Genomic DNA, 25,605 nt, shown 5'->3' on the forward strand with positions numbered 1-25,605 from the left:
ATTGAAATTTTGTTACAGTATAGCTTCAGAAGCCTAAAATTGTGAATAATTTCATTAAAATATTTGATATGATGTGTGTGACACAAATAATGACTCAAAATTCATGACTATGTTCCCATCTTGGTAGCAAATGAAAAGAAAACCAAAAATTACTTTGTAGTGCCTCTTTTTTTTGTTAGTAAAATGAAAGCAATGTAAACTTGATGCCTAATACTTATGCAGTTTTTAATCAGTGTAAATAGTATGCTTGGTATAAATTATATACTTAATTTGTATTACACTCTTCTATTATTAGGATGCTGTACTGATGCAGTTTTGTGCTAACAAATTGGACAAGAAAGATTTCTTTGGGAAATCTGATCCCTTCCTGGTATTTTTTCGCAGCAATGAAGATGGCAGGTAGATACTCTTATTTTCTTCTTTTTTGTGTGTAGTGTATTAAAAGTTTCTCTTTCACAGTGCACTTGTCTTATTTTTTCTAGACTTACAAACCTCTTGTTTCAAAATACAACTCACAATTACACTGATGAGGAGAGAATGTGTATTTCCTCCATATGCCTGCTTCAATAGCTTTTTAAACAAACCAACAATATTTCATATTTATGCAATTTTTCAAATGTGGTCTTGCTCAAAAAAATACATATCACTAACAGACGCTTATAATGAATAACAGTGATTGGGATATCTAGGTTACTTAGATAAGTCTAGGTTTCTTAACTTTTCAACTAAAAAAAATCCGGAACTGAGATACAAAAAACAGCTGGAGTGGTTAAAAACAATATTTACAGTTTCAGCAATCTTGTATCTTTAGAGTGCTGTTGATTAGAAATTGAAACAGTCCCGTGCTCTAGGGAACTCTTTGCACAAGCACCTCTGTGCATTAAAGATGCCTAAATTGCCTATTTTAGTGGGTTGGTACTGGAACAATGAGTAAGATACTAGTTTCATGGAAGAGCAATCAACATATTGAAAAGGGTAAACTAGTAATCATTATATACTTGGACTTCCAAAATACTTTTGGCATAAGATGGTGAGCCAGTAATTGTTTATGGAAAAGGAGACAGAGTTACACAGAGTTCTCATGACAGAGGAAAGTAGGCAGTGCTCCCCATGGGTCTGGTGCTATTTAACTTTTTTTGTTAATGATCCAGAATTTTGGGTTTGTAATAAGACAGATTAGTTTGCAGACGACATGCTTCAACATGCTATCAACACTATGTTCTGGAAGATTTTTGGTTACTTACTCATTTATAGCAGGGGTGGCTAGCCTTTGGGTCTCTAGATGTTGAACAACAATTCCCAACAGCCACAACATTTTTTGGGAGGGACAAATGTTAGCCACCCCTGACTTGCAGCCGTGGACAAATCACTTTTCTCTCTGCCTTGATAGTATCCAAGTATATATATAGTTGCTATACATCAGATGGCGGTGAGATGGAGAAAACTGTAAAAGAACCTATTGAAAGTTGCTTGTGGCAACACTGCTTTGTGACGGTTTGTGCATCTTCATTTGCATCAGTTGGAATCCATTATCTGGTTGGGTATGATCTCATCTGGGGACAAGGCAGGAGAGAAGAGACCTGGTGTGTGCATCTTCATCTCCACTTGGGAATCTGCAATGATGAAAAACGCGACCAATCATATTTTTATTCCTCATGATTTACTATTGGCATCCATTTGGTCTGGAGTCATCATAGTAAGCCATAAGCCACGGTTTTCTGTGAAGGAGCAGCACACAAGTGCATGCTGCTGAATTGCTCCCCTTTTGTTCCTCCCTTGTAGAGCCAGAAGCGACAAATAGCAAGTCTTGGCTTAGTTGCAACGTGTGAACCAACACTCAGGGTTTGTTTCTGACCAAACTGTAATGTTAAACCAAGGTTTCTTCTTTGCTTACTGATCCTGGCAATTTGTTCAGGAGAAGCAAATTGTGAGTGTGGTTCACATGCTGCTTGTTCACAGAATGGAGCCATTGTAAAGAGGAAGACCCAGTGAGCTGTAACAAGGCTTATTCAAGATCACTTAACCCGAAGTAGTCAGATACTTATGCCCTTTAATCATCGTGTCGTGCTCATAATCACCATGGTTTTTCCATAGTTTCATACATGCTTATACGGAGGATATGGGATTCTACTCTGGGTTAGTGATTGTGAGCACAGAACCAGAAATGTTGAGTTTTTGGTACCACATCTTGGTGTTTGGGTTGGGTCACCAGTTGCCATTGGCTGGAGCATATTTTCACTATTTAGAACAGTCTTCTCCTGGGGCTCTGCCCTTTGATTTCCAGCAGGGTGAGGGAAGAGGAAATCTGGGAACTTCAGTCCCCACAGACCATTGTGCATGGGAGTAGACAAGACACCAGACACACCCTGAAATCCTTAACAGGCAGCTTTCTGAGCGTTGCAGAATGAGAAAGCAACAGACATACAAACCTTGGGGGCAGGAGAGCAGCATGTTGACCATTTGTGGTCTAGAAGCTGCTTATTGTTGTCAACAGTTAAAATATTGATATTCTCTGTGTTATGTACTGAGTTGAATAGGATCCAAAATGCAGCAGTCTGATTGGTCCTAGAGCAATAGGATTTGGAATGCAGCAGTCTGATTGGTCCTAGAACAATAGGATCCAAAATGCAGCCGTCTGATTGGTCCTAGAACAATAGGATCCAAAATGCAGCAGTCTGATTGGTCCTAGAACAATAGGATCCAAAATGCAGCAGTCTGATTGGTCCTAGAACAATAGGATTCAGAATGCAGCAGTCTGATTGGTCCTAGAACAATGCAGCAGTATGATTGGTCCACAGGAGCCACCCAATCCAGCTCCAGGCGGAAGTGAATCCACAACCTGATTGGCTTACAGGAGAATCCCAGAATTAGCCAGTCATGTCCAGCCCATTATGTAAATAATGTATATAAAGCAGATATTGTGGGGGAACTTCCATTCCTCCTCACCACTATGAGCTGAATAAAGCGCATGAAATCAACTCTCGACTCCGAGTGTATTTCACTCTGTGTTTAGAAATATACCAGTATGAGAGAAGGTCAGTAAACAGCACCATAGCTGTTGCATCCTGGTGCAAAGGAGACAACTTGTCTTGAGGCTTTTGTTCTGTCTTCAGAGAGGTAGGGGGAAAAACCAGGCACCTCCTCCCTGCTTTAATCCCAAACGGCAACATCTAATAATCAAGAACTCTTGCTACAAAAGATTATAAGGGAAGGAGTCTGAATATTTTCTTCCTGACATATGAAGTGGTACAACAGCCCCATCAAAGCCCCCTCCTCTGCTTGCCAGAGTTCCTCCACTTCCTGCTGCTACCCATCATGTGGGCTCCGTAAAAAGAAAAAGAAAAAGAAGTGTGGTATAGCTATATGTGTAGATTAATTTGAAAGCTGTTCACATGACTAAAAATGAAATAGTGCTCATTTTTTAGGGGAAAAAATTCACATAAATTACAGTGTATTCCCACTTGGTGGATTTGTTTTCAAAACTATCAATACCTTTAGATAAGTATTAAAATAAGAAAAGCTTGTTTGTGTTTCAGCTTTACAATCTGCCACAAGACAGAAGTGATAAAGAATACATTAAATCCAGTGTGGCAGGCATTCAAGATATCTGTCAGAGCACTTTGCAATGGAGATTTTGACAGGTAAGAGTTAAACCTTTCGTGTTAAGTAAAGTTTTCAAAGATTGGAGGTTCCTCAGTTTAGTTTAATCTTTTTAGAAGGCATAATATCAGTTCAAAACTTTAAGTAAATGTTAACATCACCATCATTCATTTAGTTAAGTGTTCATATCTAAGAGGTACATGGGGTACTATAGTATTTTCAGTATACTAATAGGTACCACTCTCCACAGATGATTGACAAGCAGATAAAAAGCAAATTCTCTGGAAACATGGAGCCACTGTTGCTAGTGCACTAAGAAACTAGTTACTGCTCTTTGTCACTGCAAAGCAAATACTGATGATACTGCTTTTCTCAAGAAAAATTCTTTTTGTTAAAGGTTCCTGGAGGTGTCCTCTTACTCAGAATTTATGGGATAAAAACCAGCCTACAAAGCAACTAACAGAATGTGCTGGTGCTTCCTTTCTTCTTTTTCATAAGTAGCAGTCATCACATGAACATCTAGTGAAACAGAAATGGATGGAAAGGTATCTTCCCCATCTTGGTTACTTCATTCAGTTGTTTTTATAAGTCAGATCACTGAGGTGCTTACAGACATTGCTGAGGCCATCTCTGCCTCAGCTGATCCACCTCGTCTTCTGTCTTTTCCATCTTATGGGCCACATAAGAAACTGAGTGGAAGGCAGACATTTTATAGCAGTCCGATAAGGTTATATCATAACCCAGGCAAATCAAGACATTGAGAACTAAGCAAACTAAGTAGAATCAGCAGTGGCACTTCTCAGAATGAGTTTCATGCTTGAGTTCTAGAAAACCTAATAGCATTCACCTTCTTTCCTTCATTTTCAGAGGAAAGCCCTCCCCCTTTCAAATTAGAGGGAGATTAGTCATACCAAACTTCAGAACTTTAATATAAATTGCCTCTAAGAAATAAATATTTACGAGACAACTAAAATACCCTTAAATAACCTTGCTTAATTATCTGACCTCAATATTTGCTTGAAATGGAAATGAAATAGATGCAATTAGGTTAGATGTAACTGTTGAAAGGATTGCACCTTTAGTATTCCAAAACCTTCCAATGGGGCCAATCTGTTTGAAGGCAAATTCCTTCCCAGCTCTGAATATGGCAGCCATTAAAGAACCACAGCAAAGCTAGTAATCACATAAACTAGAAGAAGAAATGGTAATATAAAACAAGCCCCAAAGCATGAATATCGAGTCCCAGGAGGCAAGCGGGAGTGACGCCTGTTCCACTCTGAAGCCCTACCCCCATGGACTGTCCTGATTGGCCAGAATTCAAAATTGGGACTGGTAGGAACTCCCGCATGGAGATTTCCCAACTGCTGGCTGCCCACCCCAGGACTCGGCAAGCAGCCATTATAAACATAGTTTGTGCCTGAAAACCCCTGAGCTAACTTATGACAAATGTTTATGACTCCACATGATGCTTTGCTACTTAAGAAATTTATATATAGAAGTTAATACCCTCATTTGACTTGGGACTGAGCAGAAAGTCAAAACTGTCTAAAATAATTGATTTCTGTGGTTGACAAGGAATTCGGTGAATCTTCAGGAAAAGCACCTTTCCCTATAAGACCATCACAGGACTAGAATAGGCTGCAACTTCCGCTGAAGAGACCTGCAAAGCTGTTGCTGGAATCTTCATGCAGCATTATTAGCATTTTAAGAGGGATGTAATTTTTATTAACAAATATCATCTGTAATCCAGAAAGATACACAGCAGGGAATGCCATATTTTCCATCCTTTGTTTGGCTATTGGTATATCCTACCCTTTCGTGTGATTGACTGGAGATTTTGCTGTGGCAAGGAATTTGCTCCTGAAAAAAAAAGTATTTCTCTGAGAGTAGATCCAAGAATCCACATGTTTCCTATTACATTTTTCTTGTACTGTGCTCTTTAAGAATACCTTTCTCCTAGTTATTAGGTACACTAGCAGCAGTACTTGTATCTTAATGCTACATCTGCCTGTCAATCGCCCATGGAATGAGAAGTTGCTAGTTTGGATAACTGGACCTACCCTCATAGAAATGTATAGCTAGGGAAAAATCTAAATATGCTGCACTTGTTGTGACAACTTGATTTAGTACTTATTTGTTCTAGAATACAGCCTCCTTAAACTGCTATTTTCTTACAATTGGAATACAGTGGTACCTCGGGTTACATACGCTTCAGGTTACATGCGCTTCAGGTTACACACTCCGCTAACCCAGAAATAGTGCTTCAGGTTAAGAACTTTGCTTCAGGATAAGAACAGAAATCGGGCTCCGGCGGTGCGGCGGCAGCAGGAGGCCCCATTAGCTAAAGTGGTCTTCAGGTTAAGAACGGACCTCCGGAACGAATTAAGTACTTAACCCGAGGTACCACTGTATGACAAATATTTGTACCTCTCTAATCTAGATCTTAATACATTCTGTCCCAACTGTTCTAGACTTATGATGGTTTGGTTCCATGTGCTTCAGATATCTCTGTACCACAAACAAAATTCCTTGAGATGTCCTGAGATACAGGGTGATTCCATGAAATAGAAAAAGCTGTTACTGTCAGAAGAAAATGCATAAGACAGTAATTCAGTAATAGCCAAGAGTCATTTACCATTGACATGAATAGGTATTAACTATTTCAGAGCAAAACTGTAATGCTTAGGAACATAAGTTGCCTTTTACAAAGTCATTCCACTGGTTTATCTACCTCAGTACTGTCTTCTCTGACTGGCAGTGCTCACCCACTAAGAGGACGTGGGTGGCGCTGTGGTCTAAACCACTGAGCCTCTTGGGTTTGCTGATTGGAAGGTCGGCAGTTTGAATCTGCACAATGGGGTGAGCTCCCGTTGCTCTGTCCCAGCTTCTGCCAACCTAATAGTTCGAAAGCACGTCAGTGCAAGTAGATAAATAGGTACCACTGCAGCAGGAAGGTAAACAGTGTTTCTGTTTGTTCTGGCACTTGTCAAGGTGTCCCATTGTGCTAGAAGCAGTTTAGTCATGCTGGCCACATGACCTGGAAAGCTGTCTGTGGACAAATGCCGACTTCCTTGGCCTGAAAGCGAGATGAGTGCCGCAACCCCATAGTCTCCTTTGACTGGCCTCAACCCTCCAGGGGTTATTTACCTACTTAACCTTTTGCTCTCCAGAGATGCCGGCTAGAATTGTTTCCCAGTCCCACCTCAGGATACTGTGGATTCAATTTGTAAATTTCGGCTTACAAAACATTTGCTCTATCATGGAGTTATGGCCAGTTGAATTTTCAATGAAAGTTGTTCCAAATCCATGGTGTTTATTCTCATTTCCTTGTTTAATGATTATATATTCTGTGATTATCCTGATCCGTATTATCTTGTTAACTGTGGAGGAGCAAGGCTTCACCATTGTGGCACCAGCACTACAGAACTCCCTTTTCCAGGAATATGATAGGTTACAGTGGTGCCTCGCAAGGCGGAAAACCCGCTAGACGAAAGGGCTTTCCGTTTCTGAGTTGCTTCGCAATACGATTTTCCCTATGGGCTTGCTTCGCAAGACGAAATGTCTTGCTAGTCTTGCGGTTTTTCCCCCGCTCCCCCCCCTTTTTCTAAGCCGCTAAGCCGCTAATAGCCTTTTAGCAGCTTAGCCGCTAATCCTTTAATAGCTGCTAAGCTGCTAAACCGCTAATAGCGCTAATCCGCTTAGCCGCTAATAGGGTTGCTTCGCAAGACGGAAAAACCACTAGACGAAGAGAATCGCGGAACGGATTCTTTTCGTCTTGCGAGGCACCACTGTATTTTCACAATAAAACCTACCCATGCATTGCTGGGACCTGTTGAGTATAGTAGTTAATTTTTAAATGAATTTTTATTATTGAGGCTTTTAGATGTTATGGTGTGTTGCCTTGAGCACCTATCTGTTAGAAATGCAGCCGGAAATGCTTACAAATAAATTATATTCTCCTTTGTTTTAATCCCTTTTTTTTTTTTAACAAAAAAGGCGTAATCGTGATTATCAATTTAATAATTAGATATGGAAATGAAAAATACAAGTAGTAAAGTACATTACTCATTTATTTCTGTTGACAAGTTTTTTAGTATATGTGTATAGCTTTTTCTGTGTTTTATTTCTTTCTCTTCAGAACAATTAAGATTGAAGTATACGACTGGGATAGAGATGGAAGGTAATTTTTTTATTGCACAGCATTAATTGTTCAAAAGGAATTGTATGGTGTACATACTCATAGACTATTTGGGCAGCTTTTGGAGTTTCATACCAGTTATTCCTGTGCTTAAAAGCTTTAATGTAGGAATGTGTGTGCTTGCAGGAAATAACAGGAGTCTACTGAGCCACTCCCTTATTGATTGTACACATGGTTATTTTGCAATCCGATGTATATCAAACCTCTTCATTATGCATTTTGACACAGGAGAGGGTTTTTAAAATGCTTTTAACTCCACTTTGTGAAAAAATAACAATGCACATTTTGTGGGGAAACGGTATGTAATCATGTAGATAATGAACCAGATAAAAAATATTTCCTAATGCTTGGGTTTGGTTGATAACAGGAGCCTATTAGTGAATTTCATGGAGCAATGAAAAATTTCGAATATAAAACAGAGCGCCAAATTGTGGGGTGTTAGACAAATTCCTAAAATGCCTCTTGTACTGGGAAGTGTTAGCTAGCATTTTGTTCACACCTTGACCTACAATAATGCAGCTTATCCGCTAATCTGAATTTTTGTTTGTTTTTGTTTCCTAGTCATGACTTCATTGGAGAATTCACAACAAGTTATAGGGAGCTATCTAGAGGACAGTCACAGTTTAATGTCTATGAGGTAACAGTAGATTTTTTTATATCCTCAAGTACAGGTAATAAACATCATGAATTGTCTATGTGCCCTTTTTGTAATATGGGCCAGCACTATAAAGTTTAACCACCTATCCTTTAGTAATAGAAAGCAGAAAATCTGGACAAAAGCTATAAGTCCAAGTGTGCGTACACACTTTCTAGAAATGCAGTCAATATATCTGTGGGTCCATTATATAAAGATAAACACCATTTTATTATATAACTTGAATTTTCAACATAGTTATTGAACCTGTATACGTTGTACAAAGGATAGCTCTCTCGGTAGAGGATGAAACTCTTAATGTCAGGAACATGGGTTTGAGCCCCACATTCCTTTCTGTTGTTGTATTTTAAATTATTTCCACTGCTTTCTGTTCAATTGGGGAAGAGATGCTCTTTCCACCCCTGTCACCTCTGTACGTCCCACTCCCTTCCTACTTCCAAAGGGAGAAAAAGGAAGAGACATTAGTAGTAAGTTAAAAGTGAAATACTTGGCCAATAGGAATGTCTAGAGGTTGAGAGAGACTGAATTATACGACTGTATGGAGTTTCAAATATGAGGTGTAGCTAAGGAAAGAGGATAGAGGTGTGAAATAGATGTAATTGGAGGAACTCTGACCTCTGAAAAGTGTATTTTTAAAATTAAGAAAAGAGCAAAGTGCAATGATGTAAAAATAAGTAAATTTTCAATAGGCGGCAGGCCATCACATGGGTGTTTATTTGCTACCTTTCATCAAGGCAGGAAACATTTAGAGTGTTCAGCTCCTTCCTGCCCTCATTTGGTCTGTTTTTCTGTGTCATCCAGGGTGGACCTATTCAGCTCAGCTTAGCTTAGCTTTCTGTATTCTGTGGACCTTGCTTTGTAAGTTGTGTGAGTCAATGCAAAAAGAAGAGATGATAAATGATAATGTTTATAGGCAAAAATTGAAAGATTGCAGAGTGAAAAATAGATTCAAGAAGATACAGATGGGATAAAGGAAGATCAACAAAGTTATATTACAGTAATCAAGCCTCAATGAAATAAAAGTATAAGCAAGCATTTTAGCAGTATCATTAGAGATAAAAGAGCATATTTTAAAAGTGTTAACCAGTTGATGATATGATACTGAACGTGCCTAGATCTGCAACCAAACTAGATAAGTGTCTGTTTTAAAAAATCACATCCAGTTTCTGGTGTGTGAAGGAGGAGATAGAAACTCTACTAAGAGTTAAAGGAACCAAATAAGAAGCTGAAGGAAGAAACTTAAGAAAATCAATCTCCCAAGAAATTCAACTGAAGAAAGTGAGAAATCATCCAAAAAGAACTAAAGGAAGACATGCAGTGAGATGAGTAATTGAAGATGAGGTAGAATCCGGAACTGAAAAATATGACTCTAAATCACTAACTTGAAAATGAAAATAGCAAAAGAATGCAAAGAGAGGTTGAGAGAGCACCAGAATAAGGGTTTCAGTTTAGAAAGCATATACAGTAAATGGATAGAAGTCACGAAGCAGAAAAAGACATATCAAGAGCAGTTAGAGTGATAAGGAAGTAAAATGAAATATCAGAATTTAGGAAACCAAGTTTATACAAATATTGCAAAATAATAGTATGGTATCAAAAGTAAAGGAAAGATATGATCACAAGCAAACTGAAAATTTGTGATTTTTTTTCAGACGGTAAAAGAAAATCATTAATAGAAATTAAAGCAAGGATAGGGATCAGATTGGTTAAAATCCAAAAAGCACATTAGAAGATATGAATTCTAAACAGTGTGCAAGTACAGCCAGCTTCAAGAGTTTAGGAAAAAAAGGGCGGCAGTTATGCTAGATAGAGAAGGAAGTCTCAACAAGAGACATAACCACAGATGACTTCCTCTAAAAGGAAAACTCCAGACATCAAAGAGAATATGAAAACACGTAGTGAGAAGAGCAATATAGGGGAGCCATACTAAATGCAGTGCCCCCCCAACTCCTGTTATCCCTGACCATTGATCATGCTGGTCAGTGCTGATGGGAGTTGTTTTCCAAAACATCTGGGGAGAACACCAACTTAGGACAGGAGGTGTCCAAGGTAGGGAATTTTCTGGGGCAATCACACCTGATGGGATTTACAGTGATTCATAGCTGCCAACAAAGAAGCAGCAGATGGGGTTCAATATCTCTTGGGAATGTGAATTTAAGGAACAGTAAACCGAAGAAGCTATTCAACTCTTAAAATTTTAAGCAATGGCAAGAGTAGCACAGAACAGATGGCTGTATTTCATTTTCTATCTGTCCTCCCAGCCACTTCCATCTTCTACCCACCAGACTGGAAGACAACTGTGCAGAACTTATCTATTCCCTGATATCAAAGCCGACATAAATCCAATCTGAGCTCCCCTTATGCTTTGCCTCCCTGCAAGCCTCACTCATTTCTTCCTGCATGCCCCTAGACGGGAACAAGGCTTCCTTTGAATGTTTCTTTCCCTGCCACTCGTAAGATTGATTCCAGTGACAAGAACTGGTGGAACACTGTATTTTTTATTCAATTCAGTGAAGGGCTTTTTAGCTCAGCTAGTGGAATTGGAGGCACATGACTGCCTCTGTTACAAGTCAGTGAGGAAGATGGGGGTGATGGAAAACAGGGAGCATTCCTTATAAAATCTTTTAATACAGTGGTACCTCGCAAGACGAATGCCTCACAAGACAAAAAACTCGCTAGACGAAAGGGTTTTTTGTTTTTTGAGCTGCTTCGCAAGACGATTTTCCCTATGGGCTTGCTTTGCAAGACGGAAACGTCTTGCAAGTTTGTTTCCTTTTTCTTAACACCGTTAATACAGTTGCGACTTGACTTCGAGGAGCAACTCATAGAACGCGGTGTAGTAGCCTTTTTTGAGGTTTTTGAAGACTTTGGTGATTTTTGAAGCTTTTCCAAAACTTTTCCGACTCCGTGCTTCGCAAGACGAAAAAAATCGCAAGACGACAAAACTCGCGGAACGAATTAATTTCGTCTTGTGAGGCACCACTGTATCAGTTTGCCCTGGTGTACACATTAATGTGAGCAGCAGCAAAATGCATCTCAGGGGTCCTTGCCAGGGTCATAAACATTTCCCTGTCAAATGGGTTGTGCTGGGTTAGGGAGGTGTTTGAAATGTTCATGTAGGGAAGATGGAGTTCATTCATTCATTCAGCCTTCATTGGTTTAATGAAGGTGGAGTTTAGAAGCAGGGAGCACGGCAGAGTGCAAAAAATGTGAGTCTTAAAAATATAAAGAGATTTGGGTTGACAAGCAGAAAAGTTAACGTGCCTGCATTTTCCTTTCTAGGTTATAAACCCAAAGAAAAGGGCAAAAAAGAAAAAATATGTTAATTCAGGAACAGTTAAGTAAATCATTTCTTCATTATTGTTTCTCTATCCTTCCCAGCATATATTGAAGATATATCTAAGTAAGCGTTATCTGGGCAAGAAGTTCTCTAAATAAGACAGGTGTTGTATTGTGAGAAGAACTTGCTTTCTTTGTTATCAAACTATAGATGAGCTGGTTCATTTTCTATCGAAAATGCGCCTTCCCTGGGAATTAAATAGCCAGTGTTAAAGTTCACAGGTGAGTGATTGAAGCTCCTGGACTGAATAGTCTTGGTTTAACTGAAGCTGATTGTGTCTTCCTGAACACTTCAGAAGTGAAGTGTAAATGATTGTTACTTTGTTGAAACAAGGAGAGATTGTTTTTCCTGGCTAAAGACTAAGAGCAAGAAAGTCATAGCATCTTTTGCTTTGTTCACAGAGCAATAGGTATAGCCAAAGAATTCTTAATTTGGCTTTGGCAATAATTTTGACCAGAAAAGTAATTCATGGGATAATCCAGCCAGTCTCTGAATGCATAGATACATGTGCACAGCTCAGTGTATATATGAATAGTTTGGCTCTTATAAGAGGGTTGGTAGGGGAGGTGAATTGGTGGAAGGGAATCTGCCAAGTGGAACAGCATGTATATAAAGAGGCTGGAAGAGAAGTTATGGTGGAGACTCATAGATATTGTGAGTGCTGGGGTGAGAGAAGTGTGTGGAGTGGGGTTGGGGTTACCAATACATGTCATTTCCACACAAAACCATCTTTGCTTCAGTATATTGGATAAGTTTAAATATAATTCTGAAATACAGTACAGAAACTTCTATATTTGTGGCTGTTTTGAAGGTTGATGTTTATTACTTGTTCTGTGTCACTTGCTCTCAGGTAACGTTACTTTCCTTCCTAGTGGAAACCGAAGTTTCATTTCTTGATTATATTAAAGGCGGGTAAGTGATTCATTTATAATACTGGTATCACAAAGGTTTTAAATTTCTTTATTTACAGTTATTTGTATCCCACCTTTCACTGCAAATTCCAAATTCATTAGAAATCATTCCAAGGCAGCTTACAAGTACTGTTAAGTTACATATTTTTAAAACATAGTAAATAATATTATTCTATTATTATTGCCCTTCTCATAGACAGTTGATGGTAGATCACGCTATGCAGGGGGAGGGGAAAGTCCGGCAAGAGCAGAACGACCCCCTCCTGTGAATTGATATTGCTGAGCTGGCCTTCGGTTGAACGGTTTTCGCCTTTCAGGCAATAGCACATGACTCTTAGGCGTTTCAATGGAGCAGTTTGTCACAGCTTGGGTAGAAACGTCACTGGGTAGAATAAAAGATAAGGGGGACCCACGTAATGAGTCTTGAGAAGCCGCACCAGTTCTCAGTGGGCAAAGCATGGCGCCACTCCTCTCAGATTACCAGCCAGATTCCAGTCGCATGGTCTGCAGCATCTCCACCCCCATTATTCAGCCTGGACATTGAGGTCCAGCACCGAGGGCCTTCTGGCAGTTCCCTCGCTGCAAGAAGCAATGTTACAGGAAACCAGGCAGAGGGCCTTCTCAGTGGTGGCACCCGCCCTGTGGAATGCCCTCCCACCAGATGTCAAAGAGAACAACAACTATCTGACTTTTAGAAGACATCTGAAGGCAGCCCTGTTTAGGATAACTTTTATATATTATTAATAATAATAATAATAATAATAATAATAATAATAATAATAATACTACAGTGGTACCTCGGGTTACAGACGCTTCAGGTTACAGACTCCGCTAACCCAGAAATAGTACCTTGGGTTAAGAACTTTGCTTCAGGATGAGAACAGAAATTGTGCAGTGGCGGCAGTGGGAGGCCCCATTAGCTAAAGTGGTGCTTCAGGTTAAGAACAGTTTCCGGTTAAGAACAGACCTCCAGAAAATTAAGTTCTTAACCCGAGGTACAGTCATCATCATCATCATCTAGTCAGCTGCCATGGCATTCCCCAGCAGGCATGCTGGAGGTGATACGTCAAGCTTCACATTGGAAGTCCTGACCTAATTCCATACCAACCCTGCATACCTTACTGTAGCCAATAAAGAGTTGTCCCCTGTTTTCACCCACACTTTGCCTGGAAGGAGGGGGAGGCCTTCACCATTCACCTACCACGCAAATGGCAGCCATGCAGATGGCAGCATCTGATCAGGATTGAGGCTATGGAACACTCCCCCCCCCCCCCCGGTAGCATAGTACCAACAAAAGTTGAGGCAGAAGGACATAGTGCGTTTGGTGAGCCCCCACACCTGTGATTTAACAACAAGAAGAAAACTAGACAAGAAAAATAACACATTTCACTTAATATCTACTTTGATCCTTAGCTGTTACTAATAAAGGTATTACCTGGGGTAGGACTGCCATATGTTGAAGAGAGAGAGAAGAAAGTACACATTTGCTGACTTCTACTTTTAACTATGGATTGCTATGACGACTCTTATTTTACATTCCCATGAAAAAGAGGATATGTCCTGGAAAAAGAGGACATATGGCAACCTTAAAGAGGCTTTGGGATTCCCTCCCCCCCCCACCATTATATACCTGTCTGCAATTTTGGTATACGTTGAATGGAGGTGGCATTTATTTGTGATTTCATATTAAGTCAACTTAAAGCCTAAAAACAAATAAAGGATAACGTATATACTCGAGTATAAGCCAACTTTTTCAGCACATTTTTTATGCTGAAAAAGCCCCCCTTGGCTTATACTCAAGTGAGGGTCCTTTCGACTGCTTGTTCTTCCTCCGCCGCTGCTGCCGCCACCACCAGGTTTGTGGTATGGTGAACCGGCTTATACTTGAGTCAATAAGTTTTCCCAGTTTTTTGTGTTAAAATTAGGTGCCTCGGCTTATATTCAGGTCATCTTATACTCTAGTATATACGGTACTTCCTTTTTAAACAATTTGCACTGTCACTTCTTAATTGTGGCCTGCTACTTTAAATTTATACGTACCCTTTAAATTGTGAGATGCTCAAGATATTTAAGTATATTGCATTAGAGAAGTTACTCTTTTAAAGTAGCACTTTAATAGTAAATACTGAATGCTGTACTGAAATCCCATACATGTCTGCTATGAGCGAGGCTTGCAAGGTGGCGACAGAGGAAACAAAGGTCTTTTTCAGTTGTGGCTCCCTATCTCTGGAATGATCTCCCCAGTGAGGTCTGCCTAGTGCCATCATTAACATGTTTTGGGCAGCTGGAAAAACGTTAATCTTTGCCCAGGCATTTGATGGAATGTGATTATTTGCTGCCAAAGTTCTTTATTGCTATTTTATTGAGTCTGTTCTATGGTTTTAATTGTAATGTTCTCCTAGCCTAGCCTCGGTTTTGTTATGCTTTATGTTTAAAAAATTGTTGAATCGCTTAGACTATTTATAAAGCAAGCAATTAAGAATTTAAAATAATACTAATACTTGCAAGTCAGCGCTGTTGTGTTTATTGGAGCTTATTCCTAGGTATGCATGTATATAATTACAAAGTAATGTTATAGTATAACCTTTTTGATGCTCTTTGGCAGTTCTGTGTATCGTTAACACGTACATTTGTCTAAGTGACATTTTATTGGTTTTTCTTGATTTATTACTCCTCATATAACTTACATCTTCAGGTAGTTCACATTTGTTTGTTTACTTCATTTCACAGGACTCAAATAAATTTCACTGTGGCTATTGATTTCACAGCTTCGAATGGTAAGTATTGGTTTGTTTATATTAAACTGAGTATCCGCACAGTATTTGTGAACTGCTTTGGCATTGTATTTTTCATTTTGCTTGTCCTATTGTGGGGGGACTCTAGTGAGACTATGTTTTTAAGATTTGGATCCAAATATTTATGTGGAAGAAAAAGACCCTTGCTTTTATGTGTTGCCCCCCCTTTTTTGTTCTCCTTTATGTTTCATCCCCCTCCCATATCCATTACAATACTGTTCAGATGGTCTCTCAGGAGGTGCAGAAGACTGCAGCTGGAGAAGAGGGCAAATAAGTTACCTTCTGTGGGCATAACTCTTCTCACAGAAATTAGGATTCAAGCCAGGGACCCACCCATTACACCCTAGAGAGGGAAAATGGCTTTCTTTAGGCTGTCTTTTGTTGTAAAAAATATTGTGTATATCTGTAAACCACAGTCACAATCTGTAGAACAAAATACCAAACTGAGCATTCTAGCTTTTTAAAAAATGGCCGTCCATGCCACTTTTGGAAATCCAGAGCTGTTGCTAATGCAGTTTTGAAGGGCTATTGCTTCAAAAAAAGTTACACAAAGCATGCACAGTTTCTTCAGCATGCCAGAAACTATGGAATTTGCCTGATTATACACCTAAATAATGCAAATAAAAAAAGAATATTTAGAGCAAACACCTAAATCCAAATTCATCATGGAAACACACTGTATTTCATACCTGAATTAAGACAGAGCTAGTGTGGAATCTCATATATTGATACTGTAAGGCATACTGGTCAACACGTTCACAAACCCATCTCAACAATGTGCTTTGTTTCAACAGGTAACCCTGCACACCCAACCTCACTTCATTATATGAACCCATACCAGCTGAATGCTTATGGAATGGCACTGAGGGCAGTAGGGGAAATAATTCAAGACTACGATAGTGACAAAATGTTTCCAGCTCTAGGTTTTGGTGCAAAATTGCCGCCAGACGGAAGAGTGTCTCATGAGTTTGCCTTGGTAAGGAATGGTTCTGTCATTTTTAAATTTTATATATTTAAAAATTCCTCTTTGCCTGTGTTTCATGGTTCCTCATATATATATTTGTGGATCCATTTGTGCTCCGATTCATTAATTTTTAAGAGTATTGTAGAAAATATTGGCCTTTTTTCCTGCTATATACATTTGCATTTTAATCATGAGATGTACCGGAGGTTGTGTCAGCCTCCTGCTATCGGGTAAGGGGTATACACAACATTCCTATAAGCAAGAATTAATACTTTACCCCTGTGTTTTTCCTTATAGAATGGAAACCCGCAAAATCCTTACTGCAGTGGAATAGATGGTGTAATGGAAGCATACTACATGAGTCTAAAATCTGTACAGCTTTATGGACCAACAAACTTTGCTCCTGTTATTAATCATGTAGCAAGGTAATGGTTACATTAATTATTCTGGGAAAATTCAGCACAGTGACTTTATGCTGAGTTGATGTCAGTCACCAAAAACAAAAGGGGGGGAAATATATTAGCTGTTTGAGGGACATGGGTGGTGCTGTGGGTTAAACCACTGTGCCACTTGGACTTGATAAATCAATGCACCAGTTTCTAATGATGTCCTGGTTAATAAACACACTACTACCTGTCATTTTGAATGTTTCGTTTCAGTTTTTAGTTTGTGTCTGTAGTACATTGATTTAAAAGCAATCTGAAAGTTTTATATTCTCATATTGAAACTGTAATTGTGTTTGTATGTGTTTTGTTTTAGATATGCTGCCTCAATAAAAGATGGCTCCCAGTATTTTGTTCTTCTCATTATTACAGATGGGGTCATTTCTGACATGGCTCAAACAAAGGAGTCTATTGTGAATGTAAGTTATGTTTAAACTTGATCTTGAAAATACTTTAAAAGTAGAATACATACTGTATTTCCCACTGGGCAACCACTCATTGCCCTGGGTATTTCTGTCTCATTAACATTTTCGTGTTTCTTTGTATTTGAATACCATGACCGTTCCTGTTCTTTTGTCAAATGCACCATGGGTATGTTTATTTGTTTAGGGTGGTAGTCAGCTAAGTAGATTCACTGCTATTTTTTTTGTAGTTACCTTATAAAACTTATTATTAAACTAAATACAAATTTAAAATAAATAAAACAAAGGGTTAATTATTAACATGGCAGACGTAGGACAGCTCAACAACGATATGTACCAATACTATGTTTCTCCTTTATATTTTCTATAATTTATATAATCTGTAATTTATCAAGGTTGGTGGGGCAGGCATTAACCCTTAACACCCATTGAAATGACGAAATGAGGTTCACTAATGTCGGTAGATCTATTCTGAGTAAAACTTAGTTGAATGCCACCAGAACAAGTATCTTAAGTATTTAATAATGAATCATTTATAATCCATATTTTCATCCAACTATTTCAGAGCAGGATATAGCAAAATTCAGCCTAAAATGCAACAATAATAGAATAAGTTAATAGTGCACAGCCTTCGAAAGCTACCATGTTTTAACTTGGCACTGAAACATAAAAAGATTTGGCGCCAGTCGTCTGAGCCCCCAGTGACAAAGCTTGATCTAGGAGCCCCTCCAAGCTGTAAACTAGCTCCTTCAAGGGTAGAACAACCTCTTCAAGAACAGGTCGTCTGCCTAATTCCAAGACCACAATACCCCAGTTTGTCAAGATTCAACTTCAGCCCTCATCCAGCCCTTGACAGCATTCAGGCATTGATCCAGGGATGATCCCATATGGCCTCTTCTGACTCAGATCACAGGAGAAATAGACTTGGCAAAATTAATATTTTTTGTCCCCTGCTGCCTTCACGGTCCTGGTTTTTGCTTAGGCATTTGCTGGGTGACAGAAGATATATATCCTGTCTTCCATCACTTAAAGCGCCTTAAAACACAAAGCTCCAATCCTGTACATACTTACCCAGGTGGAATCTACACACTTATAAAAAAAAGTTCTGGAAATGCTTTTTTTAAAAAAGCATTTTGAAAAATACACCGGATTTTCCATAAGGCTCATCATTGACATCTAGTGTCACATTGTAGATTGCACTTAAAACACGCTTAAAACGTTTTATTTGCAGCTGTATAGCTGAGTCCCCAGTTGTACTCAGTGGGACTTTTTCTCCGAATTGGTGTGTATCCATTCACCTCCTTGGGGACAGTTGACATCATGCCATCAGGTGGAAATAGTGTTTCCCCTAGCATCTGAAGGCACAAATTGCTGCTGTCATGGAAAAAAGAAAAACTTGAGGCATTGCCATGCCAACCCCAGCTAGTTTCGATTTCTCCCTTCACCAGCTGAATTGTCAGCTTCAACTCCCTGCTCTTGTTGTCAGCTCAGGCCTGTTACTTATCTTATTTTGTGGTAATTTATGTGTGTTGGTGACTCCCTTTCCTCCTACCCTTTGTCTGACTGTACTCCCCCCCCCCCCCTCAGGGTTTTGGGGTTTTTTGTTCCTTCTCCACTTGCTGCCATTTTCTCTTCTTATCTTCTTCTATTTTTTCTTTCCCTGTTCCCTTTCTTTCCTGTTCAATATATTAAGAATAAAAAGGACCCTGTGTGCGCATTTTCTCAGTCTCTCCTCCACTCAACTCTACTTCGCTGGGCTAGTTTCCAGCTCGGCAGGTTCTAGGGGGAGGTTAATAAGAAATAGTTGCCCAACCCGTTGGAGATCCTTCAGATTTCCAAGACGACTCTACTACTGGTTTTATTGTCTTAGATATGGAGGAGGATTGAATGGGGAATCAGATACTGAAGAAGCTTTTTAAAGGCATTTTACCCTGCCTCTTGGTGCAAGAAAATCTCCTCAGCAACTTTAGCTAGATGGTTAAAGGCCTCCATAGCTTTAGCTTATAAAAGTTTGCATTTTTATTCCCCCAGCCAAAATTATGTTCTATTCAACTAGGGCTGCAGCTACTTTACTTGCATTTTCTCTGAATGCTTCTCTGCAGGAGATTTCTTGGGCAGCCACCTTGGCTAGTCCCAGAAGCTTTATTAAATAGTATAAAGTGGGTGTTTCTGCCTCTGCAGAGGCATCCTTTGGGAGGTCCTGCTGAACCCATACACAGCCAATAGTTCATTCATAGGTATCCCACTCTATATGGTTCAGTTTGAGTAAGTCCCATCAGATGCCACGACATGCTTGGAACAGATACCAATATTACTTATTCTTGAAGGGTTCTTTTACATCCATGTAATATGGCATCAGGGTCTCACCCCTTTTTCCAGACTGCCTTTCTCACTCCGCATGATTGGCTTATTTCATATTCTTTATACAATATTTGCTTGCGTTCCCTGGGCAAGGAGTGTCTTGTGTTTGTCTTTCTTCATGTCACTCTTCTGCTTTGGCCTCTATTATCCCGGCTTATCATCATAGAAACTGGCTGGGATTGGCATGGTAACGCCTGTAAGTTTTTTTCCAATTAGAGTACAGTGGACACTCGGGTTGCGAACGTGATCCATGCAAGATGCACGTTTGCAACCCACAGCATCCACAACCCACAGTGGTACATCTGCGCATGCGCTGGTTGCGATCCGGCTCTTCTGCGCATGCGCAAAGCGTGATTTAGCGCTTCTGCGGATCCGCAACCGCTGAAACCCAGAAGTAACCCATTCCGGTACTTCCGGGTTTCGGTGGACCGTAACCCGAAAAACGCAACCTGAAGCGTCTGTAACCCGAGGTATGCCTGTAGTGATTTCTGCCTTCACCCACTAGGGGGAGCACCATTCCCACCTGACGTCATGTTACATGCATGTAAAAGAACCTTACATAGGTAAGTACCAATGATATCGTCTCCTTACCAGGCACCCACAGGAAGCCTGGCCTGTGTGAGAGAAGAAGCAGTAACTTCCCTGTAGTTCTGAGTTTAGGTGCACATGCCTTTCCTTTTTCTTCCACAAACTTGGTTTAGAGTAAAAAGTAACAGAAAGTGCCCTTTCTGTCTGTCCTTGGATTGAAACACATTACCATTTTTTTTGCATCTGAGACAGACGTACAGATGTTTAGCACAATTCAGTCAAACTTCAGCTGCTTCTGGTGCAGTTGATATCAGGGGTATATGCTGAGTTCTCTCCCAGGATCTTAAACCTTAATTTTGGCTGGATGGTGCCTAGTGTTTGTTTGAATAACACAGTAAAAGCAATATAGCCAAGTTGTTGCTGCAAACAGGTAAAAAAAATGTGCAAGAAAGAGAGTATATGTAGATTATTTTTTCCAGCATAATTTTACTTCAGCTGCTCCCTTGCCATCAAACCGCTTTTAAACTCCCTCCCAAATAGCTGAGAAAGAGGAGCTGAATCATACATATGTATATAAAATGTTTTATGGATCACAGGTATGTATTCAAATGTGATCTTTTCATCTATGATTGAAGGTAGTGTTGTGCACCACAATTAAATTGTGCATACCTGCATCACACATGATGCTGAGAGTTGCCTGTATCTTTAAATTATGTGACAATGTTCATATATGTTTTTCTTTTTATTTTGAAGGCTTCAAAGCTTCCGATGTCAATAATAATAGTAGGAGTTGGACCAGCTGAATTTGACGGTGAGCACCCTCAGTTTCAGAATGCTTTTCTTGGAAAGAGGCCTCGGAATTAGGGTCCAATTCACAGCATCACTTAAATGGCAATTTATCTTTCTTTTGTAGCTGATACTCCATTTTTCCTAGCAAAATGAACTCTAAGCAGCCTATGTGATAAAACATACATTACTCCATGCTCTGGTAACTTCTAGATTTGATTGAGGCTGCCTTTGGAAGATTGCATGGAAATGTTAACTGGTCCAAAACACAGCAGCCATATTATTGGGAGGGGTTCCCTTGAGAACTCATATAATCCCTATTTTAAAACAGCTGTAGATGTTCAGGATCTTGTGTTTGTGAATAGCAATACAGTTGAATTGCCTAATTCAGGTGAAACACCCAAACCTAATTGCTTGCTTGTAGTTCAAAAGTTCAACTGGGCCATAAAGTGCTATGTAAATAAATAACAAAACAAAAAACTATGTGTTTTTCATATGGGCTTTGTTGAACAGATTAAATCAAACAATATGAATACATTACTCTGTCTTTTTTCAGCTATGGAAGAATTGGATGGTGATGAAGTAAGACTCTCCTCAAGAGGAATGTATGCAGAAAGAGATATTGTACAGGTGAGAGAAAGCACTTCTGTCTAGCAGATCTTTTATATGCTTAGAGTACATAATATATGTATGGGACGTGGGTGGTGCTGTGGTCTAAACCACTGAGCCTTGGGCTTGTCAATCAGAAGGTCGGCGGTTCGAATCCCCGTGACGGGGTGAGCTCCTGTTTCTTGGTCCCTGCTCCTGCCAACCTAGCAGTTTGAAAGCACGTCAAAGCGCAAGTAGATAAATAGGTACCGCTCCGGTGGGAAGGTAAACGGCGTTTCCGTGCGCTGCTCTGGTTTTGCCAGAAGCGGCTTAATCACGCTGGCCACATGATCCGGAATAACTGACTGTGGACAAACGTTGGCTCCCTCGGCCAGTAAAGCGAGATGAGCGCCGCAACCCCAGAGTCGTCCACGACTGGATCTAACGCTCAGGGGTCCCTTTACCTTTACCTTTTTTAAATGTATGTATACAGGTTGACTTGCACTTCAGAAAACCAGGCTGGAAAGTTCTAGATAGCAAGGACAATTCAAAGTACTGGTCACACTTTTAAAGCGCTATACAATTTTGAACTGAGGTATTTTAAGGGTGACTTTCTGGTGCCTAAAACCTGCTCACCTGTTGTGATCATCACTGCCATTCCTGCTCCATGTCCCATCACCACCAGAGGTGCAATTTGGCAGTGACCCCAGACAGGATCTTTTCAGAAGCAGCACCTAGGGTTTGTAACTTGCCTACTGGACATTCGGTTAGCCCCTATTTATAAGCATTCCAGTATTATATGAAAGTAGCTTTGTTTCATCAAGTCTTTAGCATGGAGTAACATTTTCCTAGTTTGCTGTTTTGATATTTTGCTGCTCTGTACTTGTTTTTCCACATGTAGATTTATTTATGTTTTGATACTGTGATATTTTTATTCTATGTTATTTTATTAGTATGAAGGCCTTCAACAGAAAAGCCTAAAAATACCAATGTGTAATATAACCAGTGCTTTTTTCTAGGGGTACGCATACCCCTTAACATTTTGTAAATCTAAGTTTGGCCTCATTGAGGGACAGTATTTCAATATGAGTAGGAAAATTAGAGTGCCCCTAAACATGTTTTAGAAAAAAAGCACTGAGTATAATATGCATCTGCAAAAGATCTGAAATATTAAGATCACCTTACCAAGTTAAGTTTCAAAATAAATGACATCTTATTTTTAACCTTTGGCTTTCATTCTTTACGATGCCCCAACAGCAATGCTAAACAAATTCTCTCCCCCTCCCCTCCATTTCATTTCAGTTTGTACCGTTTCGGGATTACATTGACAGAAGTGGAAACCACATTTTAAGTATGGCCAGACTTGCTAGAGATGTCTTGGCTGAGATCCCAGACCAGTTTCTCTCCTATATGAGGGTGAGAGGAATCAAGCCATCGCCTGCGCCTCCTCCATACACCCCGCCTATTCATGTATTGCAGACTCAGATATGAGCACTCGGAATGCTGAATGCTTTTCACAAACCATAGAGCACTGTTCAGTGCAGTACAGTGGTGCACTTTAAAGAGCCAGCGAGCTGAAGCGAAGCGTTCTTCTTTGTCTGCAGTAAAGGCTTCTGGTGGCATTTGGAGCAAAATAACGTTAACTTCATATACCAAAATGTCCAACTTGGTTGCATGCGCAACTGAACAGCTTTTATGTAAGAGGAAGAAAATGGTGATGTCTGTTTCTGAGTTTTATTTTGTTTCTGACAGAATAAGCTACTATTGTCGTGTGTATTTTGGAGAAAGCACAAGTCACGGGTTCAACTCAAAAGTCCTTGTCTTTCCTGACTTAATATGTACATAAGATGTGAATGCAAATTCCTCTGTATCAATGTTTACATGTTACTACTTTTCAAACTTAACTACTTTTTATAATTATTCTTAACCTTAAGAATTTGGGATATTGAATTGTCTTCTATCTTGCAATAGTAAAATCCACAAGAGAAGCAATATCTCTTTGAATGATTGTCCAGACAAAAACGAATGCAAAACTGTGAGTAGAAATTGGGAGACCAAACATATTCTGTAGGTCTCAATAATGGAAACACCTCACTCAGGTGCTCGGTAATGAATCATCAGACGGATTTGGGAATAAGCTTCCAAGATGTGAATACTGTAAGATTTTATTTTTTTTGCAAGGTATTCCAGTTTCTGAAATAACTTGTGTTTACATTTTTTAAAGAATGATTATGCTGGCATAATAAATTTGAACAACAACACAGTGTTATTCTAGGAAATGGCAGCATCAACTTTTGAGTCCTGAAATTTGACTCATGCAATGTAATCTGTAGAGTCTCTTGCATAACAGCTGTAGAGCTTTGACAACCTAATTGCTTTCTGCAGGTTATTTTATTATGAGTGACTTGATGCTCTTATGCAAATTGCCAGTTGCTGTGAGGTTTGTCTAGATGGTCCATTCAAAGGGATGCTGGCACATTTTGAGTTATCTGTTGCCACAGTCACATCGCCATATAGGGCACACAAGTGGTAATGAATTAAATGTGTTACAATTGCACAGCTATGTTGCTTTGTGCACAACTTTGTATATAGAACTACTCAAGTATTTTATTATATATGCCTGTTCTTATCCTAATTATCAGATGTTTTTGCATGTACAGTTTTTACACACAAAATAACACATTTTTGTGAGTATTTATGTCAAAACTTTTAATTAGAACAAATGGCCTTAAATCTCACAAATACCTTGGAAATGATTGTGAATTGCCTTCAGATACTGGAAAACATGTTTTACTTTTTTGTCAAAATTGTAATTGCCTTGTAATGTGTAGCTCTCTTATTTGACACATAACCTGTTTACTACTTTATTTACTACTATATATGTTATACAGACAAGTATTAAATTAAGGTGCATTTTTTAAGCATGAAAAGTTTTTTCTGGGAAAGTATATATACATGGCATTAATGGTATATAATCCTATGTAATACAGAATCTTCCATTTTTAAATATATTAAAGATCCTTAAAATATTCTCATACTGGGATATGACTAATCAGTTTGCTCAAAATAGCTAAATGCTCATCTTGGAAACTCATACTGCAAATATTGAATCTGCAAAAATAAGAGAGCAGTTTGGGTAGAACTAGTAAAAGTTTCTAAAATCTTCGAGAGGTTCACAACTTTTTAGAATAAGCCTATCAGTGAGAAAGAAATGTTAAAAGAAAGTGGGGTTGCAGAGATTACTGAGCATTGAACAGAACTTTTGTTTCTCGAATCAGATTCAGAGCTAAGCTAATACAGTGTGTCATTTTAGGGGATGAAACTTAATTTTTGCAAATTTCTTCTGTGAGGGGTCTTAAAAATACATTTTGGGATATGAGGAATTCAAATCTATTATTTTTGTGATTGGACAACATTTAGCTCAGTAACTCGATATGTTTGATGAAGAAGCACATAAGCTGCTTTCAGAAGACCAACGAGATTTAATTTCACCTTCTGAAAATGTCAGGTAATGCTAAATAATAAATTAATGTAATATAATACAATATAATTATATAACATAACTACAAGTACAATCGTAACTACAAGTACTTGGCAATCATTTTTACACACATTTTACTTAACAAGCAGAACTGTATTAGTTTAACCAAAATATCTCTTGAATTTCTAAATCACATTGCAGTGGAACCTCGTGTTACGTACCAACTTTTTAGCAGCCCTACTTTTTGGAATTAGAAAGTTGAAAATTCAACATGCCCTACTAAGCCATATATGTCTTCACCAGATATAAAATACCTCAGCAAAGCATCTTGTCTTTCTTGCTTGTTCTCCAGAAGGTTCCCAAAGGGGCTTCCCTCAGATTACATGTCATGTAATTTTAAGTACTCCGCTTTCTCATTTGTGTTTCCATCGGAAACAAAAAGGCAATTTTCTAATGTGTCAGCTGAAATCTTTTCTCTGGTGGTCTATAATCTGATGTATGCTATAGGATGCAGAAAGCCTGTCACAAACTTC

The 25,605-nt window shown here is 39.1% G+C and overlaps 1 protein-coding gene across 4 annotated transcripts in view; it reads left to right on the forward strand.

Annotated features, from left to right (window-relative positions):
• Positions 1–24,628, forward strand: part of CPNE8 (copine 8) — a 55,201-nt gene extending 30,573 nt beyond the window's left edge. For 2 of the 4 annotated variants that reach the window (XM_028745840.2, XM_028745841.2), the window contains 13 exons: positions 296–399; positions 3,537–3,641; positions 7,739–7,780; positions 8,360–8,435; positions 11,736–11,789; positions 12,644–12,705; positions 15,435–15,481; positions 16,294–16,475; positions 16,761–16,888; positions 17,223–17,325; positions 20,971–21,028; positions 21,560–21,633; positions 22,894–24,628. In XM_028745840.2, the coding sequence (XP_028601673.1) occupies positions 296–399; positions 3,537–3,641; positions 7,739–7,780; positions 8,360–8,435; positions 11,736–11,789; positions 12,644–12,705; positions 15,435–15,481; positions 16,294–16,475; positions 16,761–16,888; positions 17,223–17,325; positions 20,971–21,028; positions 21,560–21,633; positions 22,894–23,082 (1,224 nt within the window). In that variant the 3' untranslated portion in view covers positions 23,083–24,628. Of the gene's footprint in view, positions 1–295; positions 400–3,536; positions 3,642–3,997; positions 4,146–7,738; positions 7,781–8,359; positions 8,436–11,735; positions 11,790–12,643; positions 12,706–15,434; positions 15,482–16,293; positions 16,476–16,760; positions 16,889–17,222; positions 17,326–20,970; positions 21,029–21,559; positions 21,634–22,893 lie in introns of those variants that run through there. The other 2 variants (XM_028745842.2, XR_013394554.1) reach the window with 2 other exon arrangements.
• The last annotated feature ends 977 nt before the right edge of the window (positions 24,629–25,605 follow it).

This window comes from Podarcis muralis, chromosome 10, assembly GCF_964188315.1.
Source record: "Podarcis muralis chromosome 10, rPodMur119.hap1.1, whole genome shotgun sequence".
Taxonomy (NCBI): domain Eukaryota; kingdom Metazoa; phylum Chordata; class Lepidosauria; order Squamata; family Lacertidae; genus Podarcis; species Podarcis muralis.